General features: G+C 53.7%; 2 protein-coding genes and 1 long non-coding RNA gene across 6 annotated transcripts; 1 reads left to right on the top strand and 2 right to left on the bottom strand.

Moving 5' to 3' along the window:
* Positions 1-1,720: 1,720 nt before the first annotated feature.
* HOXC11 (homeobox C11) lies at positions 1,721-11,654 on the bottom strand. Of its 3 annotated transcripts, none has more exons than XM_077110901.1 (2): positions 3,961-4,846; positions 1,721-2,676 (listed from the first exon to the last, which is right to left on the bottom strand). In XM_077110901.1, the coding sequence occupies exons 1-2, from the start codon at positions 4,634-4,636 to the stop codon at positions 2,444-2,446; spliced, it is 909 nt and encodes a 302-aa protein (XP_076967016.1). In that variant the 5' UTR covers positions 4,637-4,846; the 3' UTR covers positions 1,721-2,443. The 3 variants fall into 3 exon arrangements, 1 of the variants encoding a protein (XP_076967016.1); XR_013155671.1 differs by lacking the exon at positions 3,961-4,846 and adding an exon at positions 11,477-11,539 and having other exon boundaries at positions 2,563-2,676; XR_013155672.1 differs by lacking the exons at positions 1,721-2,676; positions 3,961-4,846 and adding exons at positions 10,970-11,398; positions 11,477-11,654.
* Positions 11,528-24,756, top strand: LOC143642468 (uncharacterized). Of its 2 annotated transcripts, none has more exons than XR_013155674.1 (3): positions 11,528-11,640; positions 11,846-11,995; positions 13,856-15,447. It is a non-coding gene; the product is annotated as an uncharacterized LOC143642468 (long non-coding RNA). The 2 variants fall into 2 exon arrangements; XR_013155673.1 differs by lacking the exon at positions 11,528-11,640 and adding an exon at positions 24,606-24,756 and having other exon boundaries at positions 11,761-11,995; positions 13,856-14,037.
* Positions 21,387-23,009, bottom strand: HOXC12 (homeobox C12). Its single transcript, XM_077167996.1, has 2 exons — positions 22,400-23,009; positions 21,387-21,625 (listed from the first exon to the last, which is right to left on the bottom strand). The coding sequence occupies exons 1-2, from the start codon at positions 23,007-23,009 to the stop codon at positions 21,387-21,389; spliced, it is 849 nt and encodes a 282-aa protein (XP_077024111.1).
* Positions 24,757-25,116: the final 360 nt, after the last annotated feature.

The following is a 25,116-nucleotide window of genomic DNA, read 5'->3' as shown; positions in this document are numbered from 1 at the left end:
TTGCAGGAAACATAGCTAGTAGGCCAATGTTGCCCATTATGGCTAGTGGATATATATACCCAGAAAATTGTCATACACACATGCACACACACACACACACACACACACACACAAAACCCTCATTACGTTCCTAGGGCACTCACCACTGTCGATAGGCACACATCCTGAATGAGCCCTAGTTGTGCATGTGCTCAGATTTACTCCATTTTACAGGCAAAAGTGTACAAATAATATTCTTTCTCATGTGCACCCATAGGCACACTGAGTAAAACTATTTGTGAGAGCACATGGGGAAATCGTGGGGTCATATATTCACCCCAGTTTGTGTATCTTGCCTTGATGCGCACATTTGCAAATTAAGGATTTAGACACCTAAACTGCGGGATCCTTGCCATAAAAAACGACGGAACCCAGATGCGACATTCATGGTGCATTTATCTTTCATCCAACAGAATTATTTTGACCAAAACATTTTCTGTGATTACACAAGAACAGTTCTAAAGAGAGGGGAACGATGAGGGCACTGTTTCCCAACCTCTGCCCCAAAATAACGAATTTGGTAATGGTGACTGCCCAAGTCCCCTAACTGACAGCACTGAAAAGACCATGGTTATCTTTATACAGAAGAAACATGCAACAAATATAGATGGGTGTGGCGTCTTTCACCATGGGTCACCTCCTTCCCCAGGACAGCTCCCCATGCCAAAGCCTATTAAAAAATCTCTAGGATTTTTTTACTCTAGGAGACCCAAAGTATAAACATCATGGTGTCCCCAGCCTGAGGGTCTTGTGGTATCTGGAGGAGCCTAGCCATTTGTGCCTGAGGGGAAGGGACTGGCCCCACCTTCCCACCCTCCAGGGGCCTCCAAAAGGAAAAGGAGGGGGCTAGTTTCTCCTCCTCTCCCCTCCTTCCTTCAAAAACTGTATATAAAAATTCCAATACAGTCATCTCATAGAGAAAAAAACGAAAGCCCTATCCTCAGCCCCTCACATTTAACTGCGACAGACGGAGACATCTGGCTGGAGGGCGGTGGAGCCAAGAAAATTCCTATAAATTTAAATTCGATGATGGTTACAATTAACTCCACAACAAACGTGTAGTTAAACGGAAAGCGTTGCTGGGCGTTTGGACACAACCCGAGCCACACGTGAGAAAGGAGAGCTTAAGAGTAGCCGTGGAATGTCCTCAGCCTGAGAACAGGAGGAAGCTCCCGCCGCACTCGTGCCCCTGCCAGCCGAGAGGTGGTGCCGGCCGCCGTGCTCCGGCCTACCTCACCTCAGCGGGCCTGTCCTCAGCCACCTCTGCTCCTGCCTGCCTGCCTTCTCCTCCTCCACCTTGGAAGCACCCAGGGTTTTAAGAGGAGACGGGCTAATAAAAGGGTCAAATAAAATAATATTGAACAGAATGAAATATCTTTATTTGCCACCAAAAAAAAAAAAATCACAGCAATCCCTCTGGGACAGGAGCAGGACAGGGATTGCACACGTACATACACACTCACTCACACACATGGAGAGAGGTGGGCGATTGGAATCTCATTCCAGGCGCGTCCTTCCCCCCCAACCCCCCATCCCCTTAGGGTAGAAAGAAACGCTTGTGAAATGTATTTACAAATATTCAGGCCCCAGCATGGGGGAGGTGCCCAAACCCCACTCCCTATAGCCCCCTCCACCCCAAATTTTTTTGTTTTCCTTAAAAAAAAAAAAAAAAAAAGGAGGTAACAACTGCATAGACTATAGCTATAAACCCATGGAGAGGGGCAAGGCTTGGAAAAAGGTTAGGAAACCTCAGTGCACCAGTTAGGAGATTTCAAAGGGGGGCTCTACACGTGTAAGGGGAGAACACCTAGGCTTGGGCGGGTCCTGGGCACAGACGGAGGTAGGACACGGACTTTGCACACCTAACATCAGGTCGAAGGTACAGAAATTTCACAGCAAGGCAGGATCACATTTAGCTACCCCCTAGCAGTGGGGCGAGATGGGGTAGGGGCGGGGAGCCGGAGAGGTCTTCCCTTGCAGACACGGTGTCTTAGCGAATCTTTTCACTTGGGCAAGGGAAGGCTTGTAGTTCAAGGATCGTGGGTCTCAGGCGCCCACTACTCTCGCCCCTCCCCCCCCAATCCGAGCAGCAAGACATTGTCGCGAGGTGTGTGTTTTCTTTTTAAATAAAGAGTCTTGGCCACGGCGCCAACGGTGTCCACTCGCCGTGGGTCGGACACTTCCCTCTGCCCCCTTGCAAGCCTGGTCCCTGTCCCACAGCGAGAGTTAGACCGAAGGTGAAGGAGTTTCCGGAAAGAAGTGCCGGCAAGGAGAGTGGGGGCCAGCCCGGGCCACAGTCTAGTTTTCCACCCGCGGAAAGAAGGCGGGTTAGAACATAAAAATTAAAAATAAAATAAAATAATTTCCCCTTCTACCCCTTCCCCTAAAAGGGCCCGGTCTGCGGTTACAGCAGAGGATTTCCCGAGAAATACTGCAGCCGGTCTCTGCTCAGTTTTTTCTCTTTCATCCTTCTGTTCTGAAACCAAATTTTCACTTGTCGGTCCGTCAGGTTCAGCATCCGGGACAGCTGCAGCCGCTTCTCTTTGTTGATATACACGTTGAAGAAAAACTCTCGCTCCAGTTCCCGGATCTGGAATTTCGAATAAGGACAGCGCTTCTTGCGGGTGCGGGGGGCGTCTGGAGGGAGGGGAGGGGGCAAGTGCGAGGAGAGGGGGGAGAGAGACACGTGAGACCCGGGCGACCCCAGCCCGCTGGGCGCCCAGCGGCCCTTCTCCCAGCCCTCCCGCCAGGCCGGCCGGCTCTCCTCGCGGGGCCCGCAGCGCCGGGGGGAAGCCGAGACCACCCTGCCAGGTCGAGCTCATCCCAGTCCCCGGCCGCCGCGGAGCCCGCGCCCCCCCCATCGCCCCCACGCGAGAGCCTGAGACCGTGGCAGACGGGGTCCAGCGGGGCGGGGGGGAGGGAAGGAAAGCCAGCCGGGGCCACGTGCGCGCCCGCGGGCCGCCTGTCTGCTCAGTCGCGACCCTGCTGCCCTCCTGGTGGCTCTGGAAAGCCACCATCGTCTCCCCCAGAAATCTCGGGGAATCGCGGAGAATGGGCGCGAAGGGAGTGAGAAAGGGAGAGCGCACTGGGGAGGCAGGGAAGAAGCGAGCCGACAGACACACCAAAGACACCCGAGAGCCGCTTCCGGGGCCCTTGGCGCCCCGGGACGCCGGCCCGGCCGCTCCTTGCACGCCTCCCCAGCCCGGCCGGCGCGGAGGCCGGGGACCCGGGAGCGAGGCTGAGCACCCCCGCCCCCCCCCCCCCGCCTGGAGCGGAGGGCCCCCTGCGCCTCCTCACCCCATTCCCCCGCCGCCGCCGACCCCCCGGGCTGCTGGGCTTGCTGCTCAAGGACCCGCGGACACAGAGTTTTGAACAATTTCAAAAATTGTTTTTAAAAGAAGCCGAGCGGCCCTGGCTCGCCTCTGCGGCCTCAGGTTCTGCTCCATTGCCTCTCCCCCCACCTCCCCCTCTCTGGGTTTCTCCCTGTGTCTTTCCCTCGCCCTCCCCTTTCTCCCCCTCCACCCCTCCCCTCCCTCCCACCCCACGGCAGCCCGGCTCCCCATCCTTCCTTAAATGCTCCTCTAAGTTCACGATCAAAGTTAATATCGTCCGCGATGGTGGCGCTTTTAAAAATTTCACAGACCGAGGGACATAACGGGGGAGGGGGGTTCACCCGGCTTTTCCAAAGAGCCCTTTTCCCTCCCTCCCCACCCCTTCTCCATCGTAAAAAGTCGAGTCGTTGGGAGAGAGGGCTTTGTAGGTTATAATAAAATCCTTTGAATGCTTATAAAACTCCACATAAAATCGGACTGACCCAAAACACGAGGCCGTCCCCACTCCCCTCGCCTCCCCCCTACTCTCGCCCTCCCTCTCTCGTTCCCTCCCTCGCTGCCCGCCGGCTCCCCGGCCGCTGCTACCTACTGGGGGCGGCTCCCTTGACCGGCTCCTTGGCGGCCGAGTGGGCTGAACCGGACGAGCTGGGATTCGTGTTCTCCTCCTCGGCTTCGGCACCCGCCTCGGCCCGGGACGCCAGTCCCGAGGCCGGGGGCGCCTCGGGTTCCCCCTTGGCCTCGCCCTTGCCGGAGCAGGGGGGCTCGGCGGGCGCGTCGCCGCCGCCGCAGTAGGCGTTGTCGAAGAAGCGGTCGAAAGCTTGAGGCAGGACGCTGTTCTTGTTGACTGAGGAGTAGAAGCCGGCGGGGGCGGCGTGCGGGGCGCTGGGGTGGTGGTGGCCGCCGTAGGAGCCTTCGTTTTTCATGAGGATCTCAGTGACGGTGGAAGGAGGCAGGCATTCTCGGTGCATAAGCTCGTCGGCCGCCGCATAGCAGGAAGAGTAGCTGTTCCGGTGGTGCCACTTGCCGGATGGCTCCAGGCCGTAGGACACCTCCCGGACCGGGGGCACCTGGGCCGAGTAGGGATAGGAGATCTGACGAGAGGGGCCCTGGGGCAGGAAGGAGGAGACCGTGGAGAACTCGGGCACGTAGTAAGTGCAACTGGGCAGATAGAGGTTGGAGGCGCAGCTCCCTCGCTCGCCGAAATCAGCGCCCCTTTCCTTGCGCGACGGCGAGCAGAAGTTGCCCAGGTTGACCGAGTTGAACATCGTTCTCCTCTCCTGCCGGCTCCGGATGGAGGTTTTGGACCCGGTCTAGCGAGGGGGGAAAATTTGGGAAGGCGAGATGACGCGTTATCCGTCTTAGTCTCTCTCCTCGAGCACGTGATCCAAAGTAGATATTGTCATATATCAGTTCGGAGCACTTCGCAGACGTAGGAGGGGTTCTCTCTTAGGTAAGATCGGGGACGTACAGGCGATTGGTTTGCAAACACCGCAGAAACATTATGAAAATCAATTGCAGATTTGTATTCGTTTTTCTTTCCTCACTCCCCTCCTCTCCATTCCATCAGGGCGAGCAAAGGAGGAGAGAGAGGGTTGGGGTGGGGTGGGCGGTGGGATGGGCGGGGGCGGCGGCTGGGAGGGGGTAATTGTATTTTTTTTCTAGCTGCTGCTCTTTTTTTTTTTTCTAGGATTGGGGAAGGAGGAGAGTGCTCTCCTATGGGGGGGGTCTTGCCTCCTCCCAGTGATCAGCCCATTACTAGGGTGGGGGCAAGGACTTCTTTACCCTCTGCCTGATTTCTGGAGAGAAGTGAATCCTTAGCTCCCCACCCCAAGTGTCAGGGACTCTTACCCCTGGACTCACAGAGGGTCAGTGCCTGTTTACAAGAGTCGTTCTCCTCCTGGCAAGGACTGGGTGTCAAGACTCGCTTTCCCCTTTGGGGAGATTCCCTGAGAAGAGTATCTGAAGTTTTCCAAAGGTGAGGTAGCTCAGCTGCACGCCAGTGTCCCAACTTTGCCTGGCTTGTTATGCTGCCGCTGGCCAGGGACACGGAATTAGTCATAAACGAGTGGTGAGCCGTGCGCCAGCCGCCCAGCCGGTGCCTGGCGAAGTCTGGGAAAAACCTTCTTTAATGTTGTGTTAAATATTTAGTATGAGAGAGTGGCCCTGGGTGAATATTTCATGCCTGCCTTTATTGTCAATCAATGTGCAGAAAGCTACATCCACTGTGGATATAAAAACCCCAAGCCCAAAGGAAAAGGTTGGAACAAGAGTTACGTATCTTCTCTGTCAGGGCCCTTTGGGTTGAGGGCTCAGCCTCAGTCAGTGGGCTGAAAAGGAGCTTGGGGTCGGGCCCCAGAAAGGATATGGTGGAGGGACTGGGTTTGGGGCTCCTATCCTTCACTGATTTGGGGGCTATGATGTGGGTGGTGGGAGCAGGACTAAGTCTTCGGGACAGGCCAGCAGGGCAATGGAAGAAAACTGTGGTCCCTGAGTAGGCAGGATAGGGCCAGGGGCCGCTCCCCAGTGAAAGCCCCCAGCTAGGCTCCCTAAAGCTGCAGCCACTCTGTGGTGCCTCCTTCCTGTCTCTCAGCCCCGTCCTGCCCCCCTCGACATCTGCCTACCTTCCGAATGGCTGTGACCAGTGGGCAGACTCAGTGGTTCTGCCCTCATTTGCTTACCATCCTCTGGGCACTGCAGGACACAGCTGGGCAGCTGAAAATCACTTTATTGAAAGGCTCTGGACTAAGTCCAAGGAGCCAGAACAACCAGCATGAGCAGAAAACAAACTTTGGGTCCAAGGAGGAGATGCCTGGACACAATTTGTTTGGGAAAGTCAGGAGGAACTGAAGCTTCCAAAGACTGTGCTCTCAGAGAAAGTAAAAAATGGTCCGTACCCTCTTTATATCTCTAATTCTTGGTTAAAATTGGTTTCCACTTTAAATTTGTATTTGGGCTTGGGTTTTCTTGTTGAAGCAGAAGGGGGTACTGAGGCCCCAAAACCATATGAGGAGGGCACCAAAAATGGTAACTTATCTCCAAATATAACCCCCCAAATTATTTTCCCCTCAACTTTCCTGCCTCCTCAAACTTGCTTATCCTTTAGAACAATAACTAGAGTGGAGTCTCATTTGGCCGTTGGTCCCATCCGTGGGATGGGCATCTCAGAGTGGCTATGGAACTCCTGGAGACTAGGTCTCTGGCACCCCTCTGTCCACTCAATACCTGGTGCTGCTTCCTGCCAAATCTTAACGAAAAGCATAGGCGAAAAAGATTGGAGGTTGCCGAAGTGTGGGACTTCTCAGTTGGAAGGGGCATCAAGAAGAATATGTTGCTTGTTCTCCTTCATCTAATCTTTTTTATAGGGTGAGCTGGGGCCAGTATTTTAAATTATAATGGTGGGGAACTATGGACTGTACCTTTTATGGTTTACGCTGACCTCATTAAACTCAAGTGTATTGGAGGCAAAATGTTCCCCAAACAGTGATAGGAAGCAGCAAGAGGGAGGTAGAGGCACCTCTATCCCTTGCAGAGCTATAGGTGAGGGTCCGGAGTCGGAGCTCCTGCTTTTCTCATGTTGCACCCAAGGCCCTGCTTCCTTCCCCTTCACAGCTTTCACCAGGGCCGTGGTGGGTCCAAGTCCCCTGGGTGGATTTTACCCAGCTAGGGGCTAATGGTTGGGGGTGGGGGGCTTCCTGTAAGAAGACAGCTGCGGGCCTGAGCACTTGAATTTGACCACCAAAGTTTATTCCAAGGCCACCATAAAAGTGACCCGGGCAGCTGCAAGGAGCTGCTGGCGGCTCTGTTTCCTTGAAACAAAAAAGAAAGGCAAGAAAGAATGTCAAAGGAGTTGAACTCCAGGAAACTCTGGGGTCTCCCAACTGAGGCTTCTGGGAAACAGTATTTTTTTCCGTAAAAATAAGGCACAAAGTTTAAGGTTTTTTTTCTCTAGTTTTGGTCTGACTTAATTTTTTCAACAACTTTAAAAAGTTCCAGCAACTGGCAGTTTCTGCTGAGGTCAAGGAGAGAAAGCCCTGGCCACTGAGGTCAGTGAGGTGTTGATTGGCAAAAATGCCCGTGGTGTGGGGTAGCGGCCGCCCTGCCAGGTCTTGGGTCTAGGCCACCCTGAAGCACGGCTAAGCTGCCTGCCCGAGGCTGCACTCTCTCACAGAAGCTTTTGGCCAGTACACTCACACCTCCTCCTATTTGGGACCCATCTATGGCCCCCCAAATTCCTTCCCAACAGCCCTGGCAGGCCCCACTCCTAAGAGTGGAGGTGATTGGGTTTTTTGTTTTGTTTTCACCTTGTGGGGTCTCGGACCCCACCAAATGCCTGGAGTGCCAGCCTTCACCTGAAATCCGCAGCGGCAGGACCATCCTGTCCGTCCCACTGGCTCTTAGTGGCCTCAGTCAGCTCGGCCTGCCAGCCTTGCCGCTAGCAGGCAGCTGTGGTCTGGGTGGCTGCCGCTTTAGTCTGGCCAGAGCCAGGACAGACTCTAGCGCCCTTGCTTCCCACACACATACAACAGGGGCAACTTCAGAAGGGGGCAGTATCTCCTGAATTCCAGCTTGGGAGGTTCCCAGCGCAGCCTCTCGCACACAGCGCTGGAGCTGCCTTGCAGATTAGCTACCTCCTTCCCCTGCTCTGGGTTCTAGAAAGCAGATCGTGGTAGGGAAAAGGGGCCCATCCCATACACCATGAGCTGAGAAGAAAATTCTGGGATGTGAAAGGGGGCTGTTAGAGCTTCCTTAGGCTCGCGCTGTGAGTTCAGCCCCTGCGTGGAGTCAATAAAAAGATAAGCAGAGAGAGTCCCACGCCCCAACATTCTCAGCCATCCTGAGGCTGGGTGGTCAAAGAAGAACCTTCATTAGAGATCGGCTTGCACCTTTTTGCATATATTTCCCTCCTTTGGAGAATAATCCTTGCGTTTTTGTAATGCCTTTAGTGTGCATTGGATTTTCAGGCCAGAGGTTTATCCGGCGCTTGGGACACTCCGGACTCTCAACGAGGAAATTGGAAGGGGGCGGGAGTTGCCGGTTCGCAGCCCCCACCTCTCCTTAGCCCTGGTCACGATCCGAAGCCTGAGGCCCCAAGTCGGAGCACCTAAGGGGGTGGTCCGTGCTTTCAGGTTCCTCTCGGTCATGGACCGGCTGGGGGGTGGGGGGTGCGGGACGGGGGGAGAACGACAGCTACTCCGCCCCCGCGACCCCACCCAGCTTCCTCTGTGGAGGGATTGTCCCAGGAGGCTAGCAAGCATCCCCATTTTCTCCCCATAAAAAAACCATTTTACGAGCCAGTTTCATTGGCCCCCTCGCCAAATGCTCTAAAATGAAGGAACTGTCTTTAAAACAGTCTGAAAATAGAGCCACTATCACTGGGCCTCAGTTCCTAAACCCAGTTGTAGCAGCACAGAAAATGCCTTTCCCTGGCGGGCTTGCCTCCGTGGGCCACCCGGATCTCCTGCCTCACAGAGGCCGGGTCGGGACCCGTTGGCCAGAGCCGCCATTCCCTAGCTTTAGCGCCTACTTAGGCTCGGACCCAGTCTAAGCTGATCAAAGTGAGCCCGCGGCATTTTTATGAGATCAACTTCAGTGGCTCTTTACTTGTAATCAGACGCCTGGGTGGAAAATGCAAAAGAGAGCAGCCTATCAATCCAAAAAGGAAAAGGGGGAGAGAGCAGGCGAGAGGCATAGGGTAAAAAAATTCAGGTGACACATAGTAAGAAGGTCTCCGGTCACCAACATAAAAAAGACCTTTTGACTCCAGCAAAATGGTTTTTGAGTCTGTCCCAGCCTCCAGTGTCTGCCGTCTGCCTGTACATTTAGCCCTGATTTCCTTCCGGAAGCCTGAAAGCCAGGGCCGACCGCCGGGCGCCCTGACTCCCCTGTGTTCTGAAGCCTGATCCGAAAGCTCCCCGGTGTGGACAGCTGCGTGGCATGAGTGGGGCAGCCTGCATGAACCCCAGAGGGGGAGCGGCCGTCTCTGCTCACGATTTAAAAGTCTCCCCCATTTTGCTGCTTTCCTCTCTGCGGTCTCCGTGGATCTCTCGTCACTACAGCCAGAAGTTGAGTTACAGGAAGATTTGCCAGAGATTTATCGCCCAGCCCCAAATGTGGAGAGCCTCGTCATAAACAGCCGTCTATTGTCTAGACTTTTATCTCCGGGTATGGATCGGGTATTAGCAAGGCTCAGGAGACACGGGCCTGGCTCTGTGGGTATGCATGCAGTGGGTGACTGCCCCCTTGACACTCCCCCCACCCCAGGGTTTCTGCACGTAGGGTTGGTTAGGAGAGTGCACAGATTTGCGTGTGCTCTTGGGCAGGTACACCTGAGTGTCCCTGGGTGAAGGTCTGAGGTGGGGAAGGTCTCTCATCCTGGTGCATGTCCCTGTGTGCTGGGGAGAATTTGTCACGGTGTGCTTTGTTTCTGGGGCATTTTAAGTGTTCCTGTCTGGGCTTTTTCGGGTTTTATTAACCTGCATCCGCTTGGCCTGTTTATGCCCCTTCGAAGCAGATGAGCTGGTGTTTTTCAATATCGGAGCCCACCGTGTTTTGCTTTTCTATGGAAGTGGGTTTGAGTAATACCTTCCCAGCCTTGCCCCCTACATTCCCCCACCCATCCTAGATCACACTTAGCCTCGGCTTTCACCAGGGTGTCAGACTCTGCCCCATTCCCTGCAAATCCCTAAATCTCCCAAGAGGCTACCTTTTTGTTGTTGCTGTTGTTGTTTTCAGTCACAGACACAAGCATATTTTTGTGGAGTGAGGTCTGGCGATCGCTGTCTTTCCTACACTGGGGGAAGCTCCCCAGCTCGGAACCCCCCTCTCTTCCTGGGACTCTCCTACCCAAGGCTGAGTGGGCATCAGAAAATGTCTCCCCAGTCCATTTTGACCTTTAGAACACTCTCCATGGAACTCTAGATACTGCCAAAGAGGGCCTGCTGGTCCCTTCTGAAGACAGCAAATGTCCCCACGCCAGCCACCCCTTTAGCCCCTTGAGCCCAAGCAATAGGATCTAAGTGGCACTTTGCCCAGATTAGATGTCTGCAGGAGAGAAGCTTATCACCTTAGATTCTGGCTATTCAGAAGCTATTTTGAAAGGCAGGATCCTTTAACATCAACAGAAAACATCAGATCCTTCTCCTTTGTTTTTCATTATCTGAACACAGGGTGGTGGAGGGCGCCAGGCATTGAGGCCTGGGAGCTCCACTGTCGGCCCCTGCTGTCCCTGTCTACTCCCTCCCAGGCCCCAGACCACACCTCGGGTCCCTAAGAGCCCTTGAGGGCCCTCAGCCAGGTAGGCAACGTGGGAGGGGGCAGCAGCCAGAGGCCAGTTTTCCAGCTGGGGAGGGTGGAGGTGACGACAATTAGAGGCTTGTGGAACTTCAGATTTAACCGGAGGCCCCCATGATTGCTTTCAGAGCACCCCTCCCTTCCCCTATCGTTAAAATTCCGATTTAAAAAGCAATGATTCGGCCTAAAAAGGGCTCCACAGGCACAGAGGAGGCAAAAACAAGCTATGAGTTCCAGGAGAAAGAAGGTGAGTCTTCTGCAAATACCCCCCCCCACCACCACCACCAGTTTCTCTCTGCCTCTGTCTCTGTCTCTCCCACGGGTCCTCTTTCCGTCTGCACCACCCCAGGCCCCCGCGCTAACCTGGAGGGAAAGGATCCCAGTTCAGGCTCCTTCCTCCCGGCGCCTTCCGCGGAGCCTGCCCGCTGCCGACCGCCGCCTCCGCTCTGGAGCTCCAGTTCTGCCTCGCCAGCCCGCTGCGGCGCAGTCGTACTCTCCGTCTCTCTCTGCCTCCCTCTGTCCCTACCTCCACCCTCTTGTCAGACTAACCAATATTTAATATACTTATTTCTCCATACCCAAGGCCTCCCCGAGCCCTCCCTTTGCTCCGGGATTGCAGTTGAAGTGCGGGGCCCTTGGGCGGTGGCGCTTGGCTCCCAATCCCACAGGCTGCAGCCTCTCCTTTGCTAGTTGCCGGTTTGAAAAACGCTTCTCCCCTTTTCTTTCCGCCTCTGGATCTGAGAAATAAATACAACCACGTCTCCTATCTTTCCAACCCTTCCCGCCCCTGCTGCTTCACTTCTCCTCCTCCTTACCGAGTGCACCGCCTTGTTTTCTGAAGGAAACCGCAATATTCAGACATTTAAGCTGTAAATGAACTTTTCTTTATGACGTTTAATTTTCTCTCCCATTCTTACGTTCTGTTTCGGCATCGCTGTGGAATGGAACGGATTTAGAAGTCTGCAGTAGGGGAGGGAAGGTAATGGAGAGACCACAGAGTTACAGACAGTGGGAGAGATACGGAAGACGGGAGACACAGAGAAAAAGAGGCGTTGAGGTGGGGGTGGGGGTGGGGAGGGAGGGAGGGGGGCCCCAGCTGGCGGGGAGCAGAGCCAGAGAGAAAAAGAGAGAAAAGTTTCCTGGAGTCTTCATTAGCTGGCTTCTGTGTCCGCCGCTTCTCCCAGCTGGCCGAGTTCACCCCCAATAAAGGAAGGAGGGGGGTCTTTATTTTTTTAAGACCCCAAAGAGTCCGGTGTTTACAAGCCCAGAAATGCCACGGCCACGTCCTGGCAGAGAGAAAGGCTGAAATGGTGGAGCGACGCCTTCCTTATAAGGTACGATGCTAACTTGACCTTCACTTTGTCTTGGCGCCCCCCGCCCACCCAGACTGTAGCGGGCAGCCAGGCAGAGCGAGATCAACCAGGACCCTCGTCCCTGCCGCTCTCCCTCCTTCTCTCTTTCCCTCTCAATCTTTCTCTCTCTTCTTTCCTCTTTTTTTTTCATTTCCTCTTTGTTCTTCTGCCTTTCTTCTATTTCTTCTTCTTCTTTTTTTTTTTTTTTTTGACCTTTTTATGTTTCTGTTCCAGTCCCTTTTCTTTCACTCATTCTTTTTACCCTTGCCTCTTGGTTTCATGGCTTACCTTGATTCTCTTTCTCCTGGCTCTCTTAATTAAAATAGAGCACTGTCTCTATTTTAATTTCTTTCTCTTTCTCCTACGGTGTTCATTCCCACAGCCTTCTGTTGTCTTGAGTCCCCAAAACAGGAAAAAATATTTTCAAGCCCCCTCCCTACCAACTGTCCTTCTCAGCCCCAACCTGGCTACTGCATTGCCCCTCCCCCATCCAAAGGACCCTGGGGAGGCGGCTCCGTGAAAGAAGGCCTGTTTGGGGTTCACCCTGGACCCAGTGCCTACACAAGGACAAAAATGAACTTGGTTCATTGATAAGACCCTGTTTTTCCATTTCTGGTCTCACCTGCCAAGACTCCAAGTCCTGAGTGGCCTTGGACTGTGGGGGTGAAGCCCTCAATCGTGGGAGCATGGGGAGACTATGGCCCACTGCTCCTGAGACTAAGGGTGGGGGTGGGTTCAAGTTCTAAATTGTTGTTTGCCCCTCTCTGGGCTTACAGTCCCTAAAATCTTAGATATTTTCCTTAAGACATCTGGGGAGGGAATCTAGAAAATTGGGAATTTCTGAAGATGCATGCACACAAAAAAATAGAGAAAAGAGTAACTATTGGGGCCTCTCTACTTTGAACTCCAAGGCTTTTTGCTGCCTCCCAGGCTTCAACACAGCCTCCGACATTAACACTAATCATATCTTGTGTGTGGCTATAAAATGATATTATCGACACCCCTATAATTATCTATTATCCGCTCACTTATGATGATTACAATACTAGAGGAGGCACGTCTCTGCCGATAAAGTAAAGCCAAGCAAATATCCTAAGAAATAAAATGGGAGCACTTGGGCCTTCAAAATCCCTTGTCCCTTCTTCGAGTATGTCCCAGTATCTGTTAACTCTTACCCGGGCCTCCTTAGTTTAGGATAGCCATTTTGTGTAGTGGGTTGGGTGATATTGGGAGACGTGTCACCCCCTTTTCCTCTGTATCCTGCATGCCCCAGCCTTCCTCCTCTACACAGACACCAGAGAGGGTCAGACAATTCAAGGGAAATGCTTTCTCTCCCCCTACAATTATCCAGATAATTGCATGAATTCTTCCTTGAATACTGCTATGTAGTCAGGATCGAGATTTCAGCCGGAAGTGCAGGGGACAGGATTCCAAATGGGGGAAGCTGAGAGAGTCTTGCGTTCTTACATTCCCAGACTTTATAGTTCTGTCTAGTGTTACATTGTTTCTTCAGGCAAAGATCTTTGTTCCCCCTCCCGTTCTTTCTCTCTCCCTCTCCAACCCCCCCCCCCCTTTTTTTGGTCCCTTTAAAGGAGACTCAGATCATCTTCTGCTCTTAATAGATGACTATAAAAGTAAAATTAATTCCCCCCTGCCCTTTAATATCAATATCTCTCAGTTAAGTATGCACATTGGTGAGAATAAACAGAATTAAGTGCTGCAGCCCAAACCAGCAATTACACTCAAGGTTTTTTTTAATTTTTAATTTCATTGGGTCTGGCTTATCTGGGGTGTTCAATGCGCTGCTAGATAACCAGGGTTTTTTTTTTTTTTTTTTACAAGCTCGTTGGGGACTGAGCCAGTGCCGACCTGGTAGAAAAAGCAACCAGAAGCCAGAGAGAGAGCCAAAGGAGGGAAGAAGGCACCAGATACGAAAGGGAACCACGCAGAGAAATGCAGGGAGGAGATGCGGCAGGTCCTGGACTGAACTGGGCAAAGGGCAATGCAGGCACTCACGGACTGAGGTTTATATATTTTCATATATATATTTTAAAATCTCTATTGAGGGCTTCTGAAGAAAAGGAAAAAGTTAGAGAAGGGGAGGGAAGAGGGAATTATTTAGGTCCTTGGTTACAGCGTGAACGTCCTAGAAGGGGAGAACGCTGGATAAACCCGAGCGGGAACCAGGTCAACACTGGTCTCAGGTCGGCGTCTGCCCGGCAGACTGCCCAGTTGGGTTCTGGAAGACCCCCTCCCAGCCTCTGGGGCTTCCTGGCTCTCCTTATCATCTCCATCTTTATGACGAGGCTTGTTAACAAGACCAGCGAGCTGGCCACGCACATCTATCTCCGCCGCGCGCGCTCAGCCGAGCAGCGGCAGTAGGGGAACTGGCGGCGAGGCGCTAATTAATTGATTCCTTTGGACAGTAAAATATGGCCGCGTCTACACGGAACCCATTGACTCATAAACAATATCTCTGCTGGGTGTGCGCGCACAGTCTCTCAAGGAATTTTTCCATAGACGTGTATCAGGTAGACCCGATTTTTAGCTGCTAAGGAAAGACCCGAGTGGGACTAATTTTTAGGGGGTCAAAACAGAATTAACTCAGCGCCATAAATTGCTTTCGATTATTACTGCTTCTCAAACAAACAATGGGGGTGGGTTTTGTAAGGAAAACCTTGGGTTATGAGTTCACCTTTCCCTGCTGCTCCTGTGGAACCCGAGTTAAAGATAAGAACAAGGACTGAAGAGGCCAGAAGCTGGCTGTGGAGGTGTGTGTGTGTGAGGGGATGCACCTCTACTTGCAAAGGGCACAGAAGCCAAGGTCCAGAGGTCCAGCCTTTGCTTCCTGTTGCTCCTTTGACATAGAGTTAAAACATACATTCTAAAAATTCAAAATAACTTTAGCTTTATTTTGAATTTTATTCAGAGAGCTCCTGAGCACCCAGCTCACACCAGGAAATCAATCTGCCTGTTGCACCCCCTTTTCCTAACTGATAGCACAGAATAACTCTATAATATATTGATATTAGGTCTAGAAGTTTGTATCCTGAGAAGCATGGGGGAACCTAATTATCTAAGGCTGATTCTATAAAGGTCGGATGATACAGTCAGCCTGACACTGCTACAAGGAGGATTCATGGCTCTAAATATAGACCCCGACTTCAGACAGGAGATGCTACAGTCAAATAGAGCTAGGAACCCCACCTACATGAAGAATTCATGTAGACATAGGAAGGAGATTTAAAATGAAGGACTAATAGAAATACAGAAGGATAGGGAAAGGGCTCAGCAAATGGAGATTGGCACTGCCAATGCCTGAGCTTCTTCCCACTCCTGTTTTAATGGTCTCCAAAAAAAAGTGTATTATAAATACAATAATATGTTAATCCAAAGCATGTACTTTTAATGTATTTGGTAGATGCACACTATCTATGTCGACTTAATTTACAGAATATATTTTTCATATACTTGTTGGACATGTGCTTTGTGTGTATGTATAATAACATGATGTATTTTCCATGCAATCTTTTATGTGGATATATTAATATCTGGATGCATTTTCCATGCATTGATTTTATATGCCCCTTGGAGTGTATAAGCACGTGTAACTAACTAGTATATTCCCTGCATAGGATATATGCAAGTGTACTGTTTATATATGTAAAGGAATTTTTACATGTGGTGGAAATACATGCTATATGTAATCTTTTCACAGTGGATTTTCCCCCCACACAGTAGATACAAATGGCTCTGTGTGTATATATATATATATATATTTTTTTTTTTGTAGAGAAGAATGTGCATGTCATATAGATATCTGTGCATTTTATTTATTTCAAGTATTGGTTTTTGGCGGCACTACAGCCGGATGTGTTTTATGAAACATTTTTTCCACGATCTACGTGTGGACTATGCACCTTTCACAAGGAGCTTTCCCAGCACCGGCTGCCGGCAGGTTTTTTTTCTGCACAGACCTGTCCTTTGAAGGAAGTTCTCCACGCTCCTTCAGGGAAACTGAAAAAACGAAGGTTTGTCTCCGAGGTCCCAGAAGCCAAGCCAGTCTTAAGAGAAATCACCCACCGCCCACGGGCTGGGTCAGACTGGCTAAAGGTTTGATTGTGTTTGGTCCCTTCAAAATCCAGTTCCTAAGCTCCCGTGCCAGCTCGATCGGGCGGCCCAGGCCTGAGGACCTTCTTGTGGCAAAGCAGCCGGCGGTGAAAAGCCGGGCCCGCTGGCGGGCCGCCGCATGCCGGGTAGAGAGGGGGCACTTAGGAGAAAGGCCTGCTTTCCGCAGCCCGGGCAGTGTCTCAGACCCCGGCTGCTCTGCGGGGCTGCCACAAACTCACGGGCAGGCCCCCGGGCCTGGAGTGAGCAGGGATGGCAGCTGGGTGGGTCCTGGTCGAGACTCGGCGTGGCAGCCTCCACTGCTCCGGCCAGCAGGGGTCATCTCCGTGCCCCGGGCGGCGACGGAGCTGCCGGCGCAATTGGACCGAGAGCTTCGCGGTTCAGCTGCTGCTGTGAGGCTCGCGGGGTTTCATCTCCTCGGGACTCTAGAGCGGACTGGAGCACGGCTCCGCGGGCAATCGGAAGGAGGTCCCAGGGCCCTTTCCACCGGACCGAGCACTGAGGGCTCCAGGCGTGGGTTGGGGAGCCGCTCAGACGCCCGCGTCATCCATCAGCGGCCTACGCGCCTTTGTCTCGGGGACCTCCCCTTGGGCAGCAACAGCGAGCGCGGGGCCGCAGCGCTGGGGGAGCGGGAGAACAGCGCGTCCCGTATGCATCTCTGCGAAACACCGGCCACTGTCTTGACGAAGACAGACACAGAAGGGCGGCCACTTGGGCCTAAGGTTTGTCATAAGCGCGGCTGTGTAATCCCGGGCCTGCAGCCCGTCCGCGCGCTGAATTACAGCAGAACCTTCGGCGTCTCTATGTGCCTTCCGCGCAGAGAGCGCTAGGGGCTCCAGGTTGCGTTTTCCCCGCGGCCTGAGCCCTAAAAGCTGCTCCTGCTTTCCCGGACTTGGCGGGGAGAGGAGGTGGAGGTTAGGACTGGCCGGAACCCAAGGTCCCCGGGGTTTGCTTTGTTCTCGGATGAGGCACCGCGGTCCCTGCTCGGATCCGGGTCTGAGCCATCGATCCGTCCGGGTTTCCGGCTGCATTAGCATCCACAGAACCCGGGCTGCCGGGCCCATCTCCTGTCGGCTCAATAGTGGCCTTAAATAACCTAGCAGCGTCTATGCAAGTCAGAGCCAAGTAGAACAATTGTGTGGACAACCAGGGCCAAGTATACAACCCATTTTGATGATGTTCTTTAGAAATTGTTTCTACCTAAATCATCCAGAGAATTCTCCCCCTTTCCTTGCTCCTCAAGATCTAGTTGGAGATACAGACTGCTTTGTCTTAAAGTCAGCTGAATAAATTGCAGTGGGGAGGGGGGCTTAAATCAGACAAAGAGTTGCAATATGGATGCAGTTTCCCACCCACCTCCAGGCCTCAGCTTCCCTGTGAGTATTGGCTTCAACCATGAACTCCTCTTTGGCCAGGAGAGCCAGGACTTGCTTTTCAGCCCAGTAGGAGAAGACTGTAGTGTCTTTCCATCTCTGAAGGCTTCTGCAGTTAGTGAGTCTGAGGTCCTGGTAGACATCACCCAACAAGGTACCTTCCCTCAGATCGGATTGTTCCCAGAAATAAATCCAGGACTTCCCTAAATCCCCTCCTTCCTTTTGAGCCAGAAATGCCTCCACTGTTGATCCTTCCTGTGTAGACACATGTTAAGAAGCAGGTAGCCTCCTGCCTAGGTTTACTGGGGCTCTAACAGCCCATGCTCCTTTGCTTAGACATGGAGCAGACACCCAGTTCTTCCTCCAGCCCATGGCTGCCTGAAGCCCTCAGCACTGTTGCCCCGGAGGCACTCTATGGAGCATTTATAGGAGCACCCCCAAAGCTTGCAATCTCCTTCTTGACTGCACTTTTCAGCTGTGCAGAGCAGCTGGGGATTAAGGGTGAAGAGAAAATGGCATCTGAACTAAGTATGTTAGTTTTTTTAGTTGCAGGGGTATGGAAATAAGGAAAGGGAGGGAGAGAGAAAAAGATTTCAGGGCAGAAGGCATGGCTCCAAGGCTGAACTCAGTGGGGCCCCTGGTATTCCAGCGGAGGCTGTGGAGGGTGGAAGAGGAATTTGGAGGAGACTCAGTGACTAGAGCCAGAGGGTAAGAAAAGGAAACTTGGGGGACAGAGGCGCCATGGTGGAGACAGAGGGAAACATCATACCCGGAAGGAAGGAGCGGGGGTGGGGGTGGTGTGAAGGTGCGGAGCACTTTTTGGCATGATTGGACCCCTCCGCTGACCTGGACCCGAGCCTGTCTCTGGTGTGACCTGGAGGGAGTGGCTGGCTGTGAGAGGTGGAGCCTATATCACCAGCCCCAAGGGGTCTTTAGTCCCCTGACCACTCGTCTTGCTATGCACAAAATGTCCTCGCTGAGTGAGGCTGTAGGATCTATGAGTTGAGGCTGCAGTCCTCCCCCCACCCCCATCCAAGCCCCTGGGGCACTCTCACTGCTTCCAAATCTCAGCTCAGACATACTTCCACCCCACTCAGGCTTCCCCTCTTTGAGTCTCTGCTACACAGACCCCTTTTCCTGGTCCTGAAGCTAATACTGGTCACCTCTTGGCTGCCCACATTATTTTTACAGCCCCACAACTCCTCAGTTCTGCCCCTGCTCCCCTCAGTCTGCTGCCCTGCAATTTTATCTCGGCTAGTAATTGCTTGGGGATGGAGATGGTGGCTCATCAACAGATCTTGGTTGCTCTTATATTTTTGTTGCCCCTGCAACTGTTCTTCCATTATTATACATTAATCATTTTCATTTTTCACCTGAACTGGAGAAAATAAAGTGGAGACCAGCCAGGAGACTGGGGTCTCTATTCTTTCTGGGTAGAGGAAATCAAGTGTTTAACCCATTAAAAAAAATAAGTTACCAAAAAATCACATCATAATAATTCATGTTTTAATTATTATTATTATTAATATTAATATGATGAAGCAATACTGTACAAGGACTATATAAAGGGAAAACGTGCTACAGACAGACATTCGAATAGGAGGGCACACTACAGAGAACTGGGGAAGGAATAAGAGAAGGACGACTAACCATGGGGACTACAGTAGGTACTAGTGACAGACACAGAGAACAGGACACAGCTTGACAGAGAAGCTTACAGAGGACAAGTTTAAAGCGACGGGAAGAGAATATTGCATATCTTTGTTCCCCCCACCCCTTTTGGAGTATTCTGGTCTCTCTTCTCTATGCGGTTTTGGGAGTCAGGCTGGGTGGTGGAGCTTGAATTGAGGTCACAGAAGGGTATGTGGAAAGGGGTACAATGAGTGACCAGGCAAAGGGGTGTGCCTCATACCCTGGTCCAGCCCATCGGGGACTCTACGGCTAGCTGGAATGGCAATGATTCCTGGGAACCTGTAAGTGGGCAAGGCAAGTGTGCAGAAACAGAAAAATGTGTCAGATGTCAGGTGCCCAATGGGGATGGGGAGTTTGATTGTGCCACCACTGTGCAGGGCTGTATCGGGGGCATGAGACCGCCTAGCTGCAAGTGCAGTAAGAAGAGTGAGGTGTGCCCAGGGGTATTTGGGAATGTGTTTGCCAGTGCTTCTGCATGATCCTGTACAGGGACCTGAAGCCGTGTGCTGATGGGGGTGGGTGGGGGGGTCCCTGGGTTGCTGGAGGATGGTGAGTTAAGGGAGACCCTCCCCAGGTGGGAGGAACTCTAAGCCAGCAGGTCAGTTTCACACTGTCCAGGCTGGGCTTAATTCCCATCAGTCCCTTGTTTCTCACCCTTCTTGCTTCCAGCAAGGGTTGGACAGCAGATGAGAAGGTGGGAGAATCTCACCTAGAAAGGTAAAAATGGACAGCAGGGAGGCCAGAGGCTTCTTCACTGCTCTGTTCTCTGAAGCCAGGCCAGGATCTATTGGGCCAGGGTTGGGGCCAGGAGGGGCTTATGGATAAAGACCTCCCGGCTTGCCTGAAGCCAGGCTTTGGCCTCCAACCAGTCCTGGGGATGGGCCCCTCCCTCCTCTCTGGTCCTTGTACTCGGTGACTTGCAGGGCCCGAGGCGGAGGCAGGCAAGCCTGAGACAAAGGGCCACGTTGGGGGCCGTATGAGGTGGGGGTGGGGGAAAGAGAGAAAGGAGGTGGGGGGGCCACAGAGCCCCCCTCCTTCATTGTCACCAGCCTGGGAAACGGGCTGAGCGGAACCTCCGAGGCCGGTAGCCCCTTTAAGAAGGGTTCTCCTCCCGCCTCATAAATTACAGTCCAGCCTCCGGCCATGACCGTGAACGCCAGCGGGAAAGGGAGAATCAGCGGTCGCCTCCGCGGCTGCCAGAAACTCTCCGGGGCCAATCAGTCCTGCGCTCCGCAGCCCCTTTCACAGCCTCCCGAGCTTCTCGGAGAGCCAGGTGGGAGTACCTGGAGAGGCTCCTGAGCCTGGGGCTGCGTCCGCCGGGCTCTCAAGTCCCCATTTGTCGTTTCCGGTCAGCAGCCGCCTAGGTGGCGGGAAGAGCGGATGACAGCACACCTGTGAGCGGACTTTCGTCCGGACCGGACAGGGGTTTGGAAGAGAGCTGGGGACCAGGAGACCATTCAGGCAACTCCCCTAGAGGGAGGTAAGGCTGATGTCGCCTTCCGCAGCTCCTCTGTCCAACGCCTGCTCCTGGCCTCTTGGAGTCCCGGCTTGGAGACCCCAGACCCAAGAGGAACTGGGCCTTGCTGATCACACTCCTGTCACCCAAACCGCACTGCTTCCTCGATTTCCCACTTCCGCCTGCCCTCCCGGAGTTACTCTGGACCCCCTCGGCTCTCCTCACTTAGCCTCCACTCGCCCTCCCTCACCCCCAGCCTCTCCTAATCCCACCCACTGCGTTGGGGACCCTTTGGTTCCGCTGTTCCCACCCCCGCCTGCTCCTGCAGGCAGAAAGACTGGAGGCCTCCGCAGGGAAGTGGCGGAAAGGGGGTGGGGGCGCCCGTGCCGCACCAGACCCTCAGCACCGAGAGGCGCCGCGTCCCCATCCCGCCTCAAATAAACAAGCCTCTCCGCAGCGCCGCAGCCTCCCTTATCCCTAACACCCGCCCAGAGCTTTGGGCTTCCTCTCCCCGGCTGGGTTTCTTCCCTTCTCTCTGGGACCTGGCAGGATCTTCGGGGTGTGTGTGGGAGGGAACCACGAACAAAACAGACAAGAGGGCGTCCAGGGAGCGCCTGCCAGAGACGCCTGGCGTTCTAAGCGGGGACGTTGTCGCAGGCGGCGCCCCCTCTTGCTGTCTGCCAGGGCCAGGCTCAGTCTGGGGCTGGCGCCCGTTCGCCGTCCCCTAAAAGAAAGAGAGGGCTTGCTCCCGCAACAGAAGTCTTTTCTTTTTCATTCTACGGTTCTGAAACCAGATCTTGACCTGCTGGTCACTAAGATTCAAGCGGTCCGAGAGTTCTCTCCGGCGCTGGCGTGTGATGAACTCGTTCACCAGAAACTCGCCCTCCAGCTCCGCCAGCTGCAACTTCGAATAGGGTTTGCGCTTCTTCCGGGACCGGCTGTGGATCGGGTACCAGGGCGCGCCTGGGTGGAGACGAACCGCACGTTGGCTGGTGGACCAAGGGCTGACCAGCCCAGAGCCCTCGACCCTTCCCCAGCTCCTTTCACCCTGGCCTCACGCCAGGCTCCAGGCCCTTCTCCCTTCTCCTCCCTGCCAGGTAGCCCATATCCTCTTTTATCCAGACCGCCATCCCCGTGAACTCTCCAACCTTCACCACCATCTTTTCTTTCTCTTTCATTCCTCCCGTGGCCTCCTCAACCCTATCCTCTCGCCGTAGTGTCTCTGATCCTTCTAGGTTCCTAGCCCCTCACCTCTTTCCAAGCCTCTTCTCTCTTTTCTTTCACCCAATTTCCTGTCCCTTTCCTTCCACTGGCCTGAGCAATTAGAACAGATATAGGCTAATGGCGAAGAAGAAACATGTGCACTGGTGTTTCTTAAAAGAAATATGTAGGTAATGGGGGCTTGTGGAAGGCGCAGGGAGAGCTGCCTGCGAGAACCGGCACCAGAATCTCCTGTCCCCTCCCTCCCAGGCCTGGGGAAATCCCTACCAGGATCCCCTTTCCACAGCTCCCTGCCCCCTCCGGCCGCCGGCTGGTGTAAAAAAGGACTCTCTCCAGTTCTTTTATGGGGATATTTACATGTTTATAGGGCTCTCCCCCATCCGCACTACTTTTTAAAAGAAGCGTCGCCTCACCGCACATTCTGTCACCCCGGGCGGCCCCTGATCGGTCCTGCCCTGCCTGTCCTGGAAAGATGTACCTCTTGTGTGAGCTACACCAGTGGGACCGGGTCCTTACCGCTGGCCGAGAGCCCGCCGCCGGGGTTCAGTGGCGACACCAAGCTGCCGGGGTCGCCGGCGCCGGCGCCCTTGTTACCCTCGTTGAGCAGGGACGAGCTAGAGTCAGATTCCAGCGACTGGCACGAGGGCGGATCGTGCGGGGGTCCCGCGCCTCCGTCACCACCGCCGCCGCCCGCCGCGTAGTCGTACTTGAAGCCCAGCGCAGGCGGCCCCGACGGCTCGAGCGGCAGCAGCGCCGTCCCAGGCCCGGCCCCGGGGCCCGGATCGCGCCCGCGCTCCTCACGCTTCAGGCCCCCACCCGAGCCCTCAGCGCACGGCTCGCGGTAGTAACTCTTGCTGTCCTCCACGCGCGCCAGCTCGCACGTGCGGCCAAAGGGCGGGTTGAGCGACACCGGGCTGCCGAGATAGGGCTGCGGGTAGCCATTGCACGGCTCCGCCGACGGCCAGGGCAGCGAGCACACGTTGTCGCGGCGCGGGTAGGATAGCGAAGGCAGCCCGGGCAGCTGCGCCCCGGACGTGCGGAAGTTGGGGAAGTAGAAGGTGTCTCCAGTGTGGATGTTCACCAGCGGCCCCACAAACCCAGGATTCAGGAGATTATGCTCGCCCATTTCCGCGGGGCCCGACCGGCAGCTTCTACTTTATTGCTATCTGACATTAAACATAGTTAAACCTGCACCATCCACCCATTGGCCGCCCGGCTCACGTGGGCGCCGCCGCCAGGGGGAGGGGTGGGGACAGAGGATCACCCCCCTACCCCCCACTCCGCGCCAACTCCAACTTCCCCCTTCCCCATGGGAGGGGGGTCGAAGGGAGGGGGCAAGTTTATTCGCTGGATTCTGGTTTTTTAAAAATCACATAAAATCCAAGGAAGAGAGCGAAGCAATCGCCCGACACGGGGCTAGAGGAAAAGAGAAAAAAGCCACACCAAAAATACCCGTTCATAACACCCCTGCACCCCACACACCCCCAGATGTATTATCTTCTCGCCAACAGCTGGCCAAGCACAGCCCGCCCCTCTTTAATTAGCTCCTTTATTAACTAAAACCGTTGAAATTTACAATATCTCCCCAATAAATTACTATTAGATATTGTGTCATATAAAGTTTACTGGCTGTTTAAGGAGACGGATGAGCCCTTTGGCTCGGGGTTTATTTACAGTAGAGGCGAAGTGGGAGTAAGGACAGGTTTCCCTGCCGCTGCCTCTCTCCACCCTGCCTCCGCTTCCCTTGTCTTCCTCAGCTCTTTCTCCTCGGGAATCTGGGGAGATATCTGGGATCCTCTGCTCCAGAAAGGACTCAGGGAGAATTGATAATGCCAGGTCTTAACTCGGATCGGTCAGCCACCCCAGCCTCCCACCTCCACTTACCGTTAAAGAAGGGATATGGAGAGGAGACAGAAGCCGAGAAAGGAGGCACCAGGCTCGGACCTGCCTGCCTGCTCTTGAAAATCCGGGGATAGGGGGTTCAAATTGCCCTTCTGCTGTGACTTCCCACGGTCTGAGGATCTGCTGGGGTTCACCAGCATTTTGGGGGCAGGAGGCTCTGGGCTCCAGGCAGGGCTCGGCTGATCTGAGAGGTGCCTGGTTCCCACTGAAAGAGACACCTACGCCCCAGTACCTGCTCAGGCTACCTCTGGAACCACCCGATAGGGACACAGAGGCCAGCAGTAGTTTACCTCCTGAGATGACCTGAGAGTGAGGGAAAGAACCCCTTGAGAATTGTCGTTAAGGATTTAAAATTATATTTATGGTGCTAACATCAGCAGCTCCTTCTGGAGAAAGCTGAGAACTCAGCACTGCCCATTGGCGAGAATAATCGACATCTGTGAAACTGCAGTCCGGTCTCAATTATGTCCACAGAACACAGCGGGCAGAGTAAAGTGAAAATCAGATAAAACCAAACAAAATCCTCCAAAACGAGGTGTATGCCATTTGGGTCTAGTAGACAGAATACTCGTATTTCTCTGTAATTATTTAGGGCTTTAAATGATACAAATAGTACAACAAACGACTAAATATAAGAAAACACGGGAAGATATGGAGAAAACTGAAGAGATGAGGGGTATCCGAGAGAATAGAAAAAAAGAAACCCATGTCGGTGAAAGTTAAATATTTGAGAATAAGCTCAAGCTACGAAAGCAGAGCGAAGCAGAGGACATTCTCATCTCCCTCTTTCTCTTTTCTTTCCCCTCCCCTCACTCTGCAGGACGCTGCACCGAGAAACGCAGATTCTTTGAATTCCACCGTTCCCCGGCGATTTCATATCCCAAACCGTAGCTGCTCACTCCGACAGAAATGTGTCTCCGCGGGCGCCGTGCGGCCCGCAAAGAGCCCAGCCCATAGCTCACAGCTCCGTGCCCGCCCCTCGCCCCGCTTGGCTGGTTCCCCTTCCCCGCCCTGACTCTCCAGGCTGCCGGACCTGGCCCCTCCCGCCCCAAGGAGCCCGCCCTGTGTCCGGCCCACACGCCGGAGCCGTGGCGGAGTGGTGGGATGCCAGCCCCGCGCAGTCACCTCTGGTCAGAGCCGCGAGAGCCCAGGAGCCGAGGAGCGGGCCAGAGACTGGCCTTTTTGTGCTTAATGGATTAAGGGGCTGTGCGGTTGCGGAGCATCTTCAGCTGTAAATTCCATTTCACGGGATCTCCAGCATCTTATTTATCCTTTCTTTCCAAGATGCGCTAGTGAACTCCACCGAAAATTTAATTGCTGTTGTTGTTTTT

This window comes from Tamandua tetradactyla, chromosome 7 (genome assembly GCF_023851605.1).
Source record: "Tamandua tetradactyla isolate mTamTet1 chromosome 7, mTamTet1.pri, whole genome shotgun sequence".
Taxonomy (NCBI): domain Eukaryota; kingdom Metazoa; phylum Chordata; class Mammalia; order Pilosa; family Myrmecophagidae; genus Tamandua; species Tamandua tetradactyla.
This window is presented reverse-complemented; position numbering and strand designations above follow the sequence as displayed.